Raw genomic sequence first — 8,098 nt, 5'->3', positions numbered from 1 at the left:
ACACACACACACACACACACACACACACACACACACACAATGTATCATCGTTTGCTGTCTTGCGTACATTGAAGGTCTCATGTATACATACATGTTGAAATCGAAAGAATATGTCGTCTTTTGAAATATATTCAAGGCATAATAAATAATAAATAATATAAATTGTTACCTGGCAATAGGTTGGGGATTTTGGGTCTACATCGACAGTAGCGAGGTAGTCGGGTTTGCCCTCACTGTCGGCTGTACTGACACAGGTAGTGTAGAGAAGGCTCTCCCTTGGTCCATTCTTCACGGCATCTTGTGGACTCTTGTAACCAGGACCATGGCAGCAAGCTTGTTATGACAATTATATATTGCTATGTGTTATGCATTACTATTTATTGTTAGTCAAAATTGGCATGTACATTGAGCGCAAGTGCTTAGATATTTGTAACTAAAAGTTTTACTGCTGACATTCCCTCGCTGCTTGGAAACGTAAAATGGTGAACCACATTCGGCCCTTCTGTTGAGATTAATAATATAACTGAATGTCTACCAGTAGAAAGACATTTTGCATACGGGTATAAATTGCATTTTATACTTCTTGCAATAAAGTAACCATTGTTGTAAAATATAGTGGCGGCGGCACTAATCTGTAAGAATGGTTTCTTCAACGGAATGACGAAGGTGCGATACCAGTACGTCTGAAGACGTTATAGCAAAGTGTAAAGACTGTGTTTCACCTGGGAGAGTATGGCACACGCATCAAGGCCATACGACCAGGAGTAGTGAAGCTTCAAACGCGATCATGCTATTAGAAATTTATGTAAATTCATATCGATGTGTTGCTGGTAAATATGGATTGTTAAATAAACTTTCCTGGGGATAGATGTAGTATTTCCAACTTGAGAGAAGAAGTCAGAAAGAATGAGAAAGATGGAGACAGATGAAGAGAAAGGGTTGAGAGCGCGAGTAGGTAAGAGAGAAATAGAACGGCCGGTAGAAAGGAGGGAATATTTTCTTCACGTTTATTTTCCTTTAGATTGCTTATATGTGTCGTATCGAACACCCAGCTTTCAATTACAACTTCTTAGAGCGACCTTCTCTTGCACGATGCTCATGATGGATGTTGCAAGTCTAGCCACGGAACATGCTATCCATATACTGCTGCAGCGTCACGGTAGCGCCGGTAGCGCCGGTAGCGCTCAGTGCAATTGTCACTTGTGCAGTTGTGCATTTTGTAATTTGTAATTGCAATTGCAAGTGTGCAGTTTCAGTGCAGGGCAGACGCTGCAGTCACTAATTGGAGCTGCAATTCCACTGAATGGCATATATCCGCATTGTAAGCAGAAGCATGCGAGGTCCCAGTATAGGTGAAACACCGCCCGTCAGCGCATTTTATTACATAAGCTTTTACGATGTACCAGTACAGTACACAATCCATTATCCGATCTCTTGGGACCAGACACGTTTCGGAATTCAGATTTTTTCGGATTTTGGAATGGTAGTACAGTACAGATATACATACCGTATATCCTGCAACTAGCCAGTACTAAAACTTAAGTTTTCAAAACCAAGTTTTCAAGATACCAAGTGTTGTACCGGTACAGCATAATATGTATGAGTAATGCCAAACACTGATTAATATTTCTGCAGTGAACCTTATGCCGTAGTACCGTTGAGTCCCTGGAGCGGGGGGGGTGGGGCACTCGCCTCGAAACTGCGGGTAGGGGCGTGCCTCCGACGGAGTGACCTTCGAAACACCTGACCCTTCGTCGCAAAACCGCTTTCGCGCCCAAATACACCCTGTTTCAATATGCTGCCGCACTACAAGCATAATACCCTGGTTGCATATTCGCACCACCTTCGCGCTTATGTCCTGTACTCCTGCTCATAATTTATCAGTGCAGATATTGGACCAATATCCTGCCTAATATTGAACCAATCATCTGCTATTTGCTCCACATATTGGCCTTGCGCCCTCGGTGGCACATTGGCCAACATTCTTTTCAATATTAGGCCAATATTAGGCCGATATCAGCTTGATGGGTGGGTATCTAGATAACCCTGTGCCAATAAAGATGTTCAGAAAATATACCGTGCCACAATAATGATGTTCGGAAAATATACCCTGTCTAGCGGCACGTCCCCAGTAGTACGTGCCTCGCGGGCGGCGAAATTTGGGCGTTGAGTAATTGTCAAGAGTAACAGATCGACGTAACCATATAGATGTAGATGAGATGATGTGCAGCCAAACGCGAGATTTGGTGTACAGGCGACCTCCACGAAAAAAACCTTCGGGTTTCGGAGCTTTTCGGTTTTCAGAATTTCGGATAATAGATTGTGTAGATCGCATCGCGCATCCAATGATGTGCACACGCCATGGCACCACTGATCTCTATAATATAATCTATTATAGATTATATTTAACATTATATTATCTATTATCTATATCTATTATAATATAATCGATTATATTATAGAGATCAGTGCATGGCACACGCTGGCACGGTGAGCGCGCGCATACGCGAGACGTTTTCGTGAAGTTATCGCGATGCCACTCGCCGGCACAGCACGTCGTGGTGGCACGTGAGCGTAAAATTGAACACGAGTGAAAAAATATTTCTAAAAGTTCGTTCGAACGGAAAAATTTCGTTCAAACGGAAATAAAAGGCTCGCTCGGTAGTCTAGTGACTAATGACTAGTGAGCCTTCGGACTAGTAGGCCTTCGGACTAGTGAACCTTCGGACCAGTGACCCTTCGGACTGACGAGCTGTAATCGCAATAAAGTGTTAAACCGTTTGCTGGCCATAGCGGGTGTAGATCCCTACTTTGGAATTGCTCGATTTAGCCCGCAAAGAAACGATCAGCCTTTCCGCTGTCCAGTTATAAGAATAGATCTCTGGTTGGTGCTGAAAAGCTATAGTTAGCCTTAGTGTAGATTAAATAAAAACCTTTTTTGAAATTCAAGTGATTACCCCTGCTTTGACAGTAGCGAGCAGGCGTGCCGAAAATTATACGACGCTGCTTCTACGTTGGTCTATAAACTTGCAGTCTATAAAATAATTATACCGCTGATTTTATTTAGGCCTACTAGCTTTCTGGTGTTGGTTTACGAGCGCCGACTCCTCGTACTCTTACTCTCAACGTGCACGATGACTAGCTACAGGGTGCTATATATGAGCGTACTAATTATACTTCGTTACAAGAAGTTCATAAATGAAGGTAAGCATAGTAATAGCTGTCGGGCTTGAGCATGAAAAGTACAATTTTACTAAACATCATGTAATGTTATATGACAAACATGTATATCCTACTCATATCTTATATATTTACATGCACACGCGCGCGCACGCACGCACGCACGCACGCACGCACGCACGCACGCACACACACACACACGCACGCACACACCCACACTCATCTAATTGTACATGCATTTCTATATTTATTGTGCGTCACCTAAGATGTCTTAAAATGTAACTTATATTGTTATAATTTAATTATGTAATAGAGTGGACCATAAAATTTTTCAATCTTGTTGTTTGTCGTAGCAATATATTTTACAACTTCCATTACGTATTTCAGGTATGCCTTAACTGCAGCAATGTTTGGGCTCCTACCGCTTGCTTTGCATCTATAGATGACATATTTGGTGATTAATATTATAAAATTAAATGTTATGTCTTTCTCAGGTTTTCCTAGTATAATATCCATGGTGAAAGCCTAATTTGTACATAGCCGCTAAGCCCAACCACTGCCGCAAGTCCAACGATAACTGTACTACGTATTCACATTCAACAAACAGGTGGATCATTGATTCTATGTAGGATCCACAGAAGGAGCATTTATCAGAATCCTTGATATTATCAAGGGCAATATATTTATTTGTTGGGAAGATCTAAATCTAATTAGAATTTTCTAAATCTAGATTTAGAATATCTTCTAAATTTTCTAAAAATATCTAGGTTGGTTCTTGCAGTCTTGCGGTGTGCTTTTATTTGGTCATCCAGCGTTTTAATTTTTTGCTCTAATGGTTTTTACAATTCACAGTTTTTCCGTTTTTTACGAGAGGCATAAGAAATGATTTTTCCTCTGAGCTAGACTAATAGCGTTTCCCAAAATAGTTGATCCGTGATATTGAGTTGAATATCTTTACATGAACAGGTTGATATGTACTCTGGGTTATAGGGTGAGGCAGCATAAATGGATTTTACATTTATTATCTCATTTTTTATTAGTTTAACAAATTCATGGTCTTTGAGTAAATTTCCAGTATCCTTTTCCGTGCTCTTCAAAAGATGTGTTAAGAGTAACATTCACGGGAGCATGGTCCGATTTATACTTCGGGAGAATATACGCATCTGAAAAAATTGGTAATAGATTCTCAGTGGCCAGAAAGAAGTCTAAGCGCGCCATTTTAATATGGTTTCTTTTTGAAATGTTGATAATCTTCATGGAATGCTCTCCATATGTCTACTAGACCCTTCTCTGCCATACCTGACAAAACTAGGTTACGTGCTCTGGGGTTGTTAACCGCTTTATAGTTAAAAAGATATTTTTTCGAATCTATAACTAAGTTCCAATCTTCGCATAGGATGTAATTTACGTTACCAAAATCTTCAATAATGTTAAATATATTTGTATAAAATTCAGGGTTGTCATCATTTGGTCCATACAGGTTAACCAATGTAAACTGCACTTGGTTTGATAAGGTAATATCTAGGATAATAAAATTTCCATAAGGGTCCATTTCACATCTGTGTATTTTGTATTCAAAACCAGTATTAAATAGAACTGCCACGCCTCTCGAGTTTGATGTGAATGGACATATAATTGCGCTTAATACCCATTCTGCCTTGACCCGATTTACAAATTTGGAGTCAATATGAATATCTTGTAGACAGCACATTTTGTTCCCGAAATCGTTTGAAGAAGTCCCTACGTTTAATTGGATTTGCCAGGCATCTAGTATTTAGAGATTGTATGTTTAACTGAGCCATTTTATTACTGTTCTGTTTAATCTGTAATAATGCTGTTGAACTATGGATAGCATTGCTGGGCACTGGGTATAACGTGGCGTATAATATTTGATGTTGTTTAGACCAAAGTACGTTTGTACAGTTCTGGAAATAACGTTTAGGACACACAGACATAAAGCCCAAACGGTAGACAGGACGTACAAACACACAGGTATAAGTGCCAACTCCTAAATTGTTGGATTCTCGTAGAAGATTACTACTGTATAGAAGCCAGACACACATACCAGACCACATATACACGTAAACACTTCCTGGTGAGAACGCCATATGGGTGAAAATTAAGACTATAGCACATCGGCTCCCATCAGTATATTAATGGTACGAAATTTTATCTGACGTCTATCCCCGTCGTACATGACTTGAAACACCAATTAGCACTTTGCGAGTATCACGATAGCTGCCCGAGCGAACTTAATGTGAACTTGTGTGAAATTATGTGAACTTATGTGAACTTGCACACGCAAGGAATACGAGAAGAAGGAACGGAATAGCGTATTACATATTTATAAACGTCATTCATATACGTAGATATCTCACCATTGTCTAGCCAGGCCCGTAGCCAGCTTTATATTGGGGGGAGGGGTGGTTCGTTTTTCAATGTTGGCAATTTGCTCGGCAGGGGCGTGTACAGGATTTGTACCAGGGGGGGTCTAACTGTAACCCAACGTTGCGAGCACGCGAAGGGGGGCCCTCCCCCAGAAATTTTTTAAAATTAGACCCCCTCAGATGCGTTTTCTGCGCGAGCAAGGGGGTGGTCCGGACTCCCTGGACCCCCCCTGTACACGCCCCTGCTCGGGCGCGAAGCGACCAGGCGAGGAAGCCAAGCGACCAAGCGGGGGGAGGGTGTGGGGGGGTGTGTTCACTGTTCACCCTCCCGCACAATGGAGATTTTGCAATTATTACACTAAAATTATTATTTTTTGCTTGGGGGGGGCTCGGGGAAGGTTCGTTCGAACCCCCCGAACCCCCCCTGGCTACGGGCCTGGTCTAGCCATGTAGTTCCACATGTAAAGCACGAAGTCACTGCGATGTTATAACCGGATTTTGCTACCGTGTAAATATATGATTCACTTCTCACGTAATGACGCAGGAAACGGCTACAGAATACGCATGCATAGCTCTTACGATATGCAATATAATGCATACCATATATTAATCCCAATTAAGTACTTACCTGCAGGTAATGTAAACATAGACATATTTTACAGGAATCCAGCTAGTGAAACTAATCTCAAAATAACTAGAATGAATAATCTGAATGATAAATTTGATAAATAATTTCAGATTATTGACTTTTGAGGATATCTATGCATGGAGGTGCGGGTGCTACCGTCATGAACTTTGAGTGAGTGACATATGAGTGAGTGATGAGCACCAATGATTAGCCTAAGTAACTGAGCAGTGTGAAATAACTGAGAAATTTGTCAAAATTCGGCGATAACAGTGGTGTTCTAGCATACATCTTAAACATAAAAATACAAAAAATACAAAAAAAATCTGTATAGGATCCCTCGTCCGGTCCACTAATTTTGCTCGATCACGTTATATCAGGAGTAAGATAATATATAATCCTATATTATCTTACTCCTGGTTATATTATATAGCCTCTTGCCTCGCAAGTCGACGAGGCAAATATTTATCGAGTGTCTTGCCGTATGCCAATAATGACGACCTATAAACCTATAAGTACGTGCGCACTGGCCAAGCCGCGCTGCCCAGTTTGATGCGTATAAATAGAAGAACAACCTTTTTATTTAAATTGCGTGAGGAGTAAAAGTGACCGAATTAAAATAGGTTATGGATAAGCGATGTAAATTATTATACAATTAAACAAATAATCATGAAAAAGATTGCCAATTGTCAAATGCGCATTAGGAGGTTTCCAACAAGGAAGGTTCGAAACTATGCTGTACAACTGATGCTCATGCCTATTTGTATAATTATAACTACAGCTCATTTAGACCAAAATAATAACAATGTCCTATGTAAGCGACTATAATATAAGGAATTGCCTTATACCGTACATATCCACTTACCACTCATTGTATAGATCAATCACGTAGCAAAATGTGGCACTTGTCTAAAATGACTACCGCTTCACCTGACCATGCAGTGCTGGTCCAAAGACTGATTGTAGTGTCGTACTCATTGGACTGTCGATAGGAAAATAAAGCTCCACCCATCGACGAGTGCTGCTGTGCCCGCCCTTTACCGTGTTGCACCACGCTTCCGTCTGCCTGTCAAAAATAGTGACAGGCCTATCAGCGCGCACATGCATCGTTCACTTTTCCGCGTGTTGTGATGGTGAGGGAAGCGTGGAAATCTATGACCATACGCGCAAATTACGCGATATATATCCTCCTTTTCGTCTGTTTCATACCGCTGCACAACAGCGATATCATGATTTATCTAACTATGTTACAAAGTGTACTAAAATGGAGATTATCACGAATTACGAAAACGGACCATTACATACGACCAGACAACTAAATCTGTTATGTGTGAATATATAGCTAGCTATACATAGACCGGCCACACCATTGAGTGTGTATACTCGCATATCAGTTTACTTTGTAACGAAATTCCGCAGCCTAGTACCTACCTAACCCCGAGTCTGACCGTGACCGTGCTTAGATAACTGTATCTGGTCTGTATTTGTACTGTATACAGGCCCCTAGCCAGGGGGGGGGGGTTCGGGGGGTTCGAACGACCCCCCCCAAGCAAAAAATAATAATATATACTAATTTTATGTACTAATGACTATTGTACACTATTGTACACGCCATCCCCCCCCCCCCCGATAATAGGTGGGCCGGGGGATGCATCCCCCCCCCCCGCTATCTACGCCCCTGCACACCTCAGACACATATCCGCCCTACTATTACAGGGAATGAAAGTGTCAATGACACTGTAGCTTACAACTTAAAAGGACACAAATGAGTGAGTAAGAAGAAGTCAGTTTTAATTGAGCAACCATCGACGTACATTATAGAAACGATTGCCATCTGTATATCGCAATAATAATTTATACACCAAAATGAATCACAATTTGTGACCGTAGATGGCGCTATACCCGC

General features: G+C 41.2%; 1 protein-coding gene across 2 annotated transcripts in view; it reads right to left on the bottom strand.

Annotated features, from left to right (window-relative positions):
- LOC106811649 (selenium-binding protein 1-like) overlaps positions 1-7,229 on the bottom strand; it is a gene marked incomplete at its 3' end in the record, with an annotated part of 14,123 nt that extends 6,894 nt beyond the window's left edge. Inside the window, 2 exon segments of one of the 2 annotated variants that reach the window (XM_014815352.1) lie at positions 170-307; positions 7,058-7,229. Coding sequence is in view for 1 of the 2 variants with exons in the window: in XM_014815351.1 (XP_014670837.1) it covers positions 170-333; positions 7,058-7,064 (171 nt within the window). 2 annotated transcript variants of the gene reach the window in all.
- Positions 7,230-8,098: the final 869 nt, after the last annotated feature.

Source organism: Priapulus caudatus, unplaced genomic scaffold, assembly GCF_000485595.1.
Source record: "Priapulus caudatus unplaced genomic scaffold, Priapulus_caudatus-5.0.1 Scaffold559, whole genome shotgun sequence".
Classification (NCBI taxonomy): domain Eukaryota; kingdom Metazoa; phylum Priapulida; class Priapulimorpha; order Priapulimorphida; family Priapulidae; genus Priapulus; species Priapulus caudatus.
This window is presented reverse-complemented; position numbering and strand designations above follow the sequence as displayed.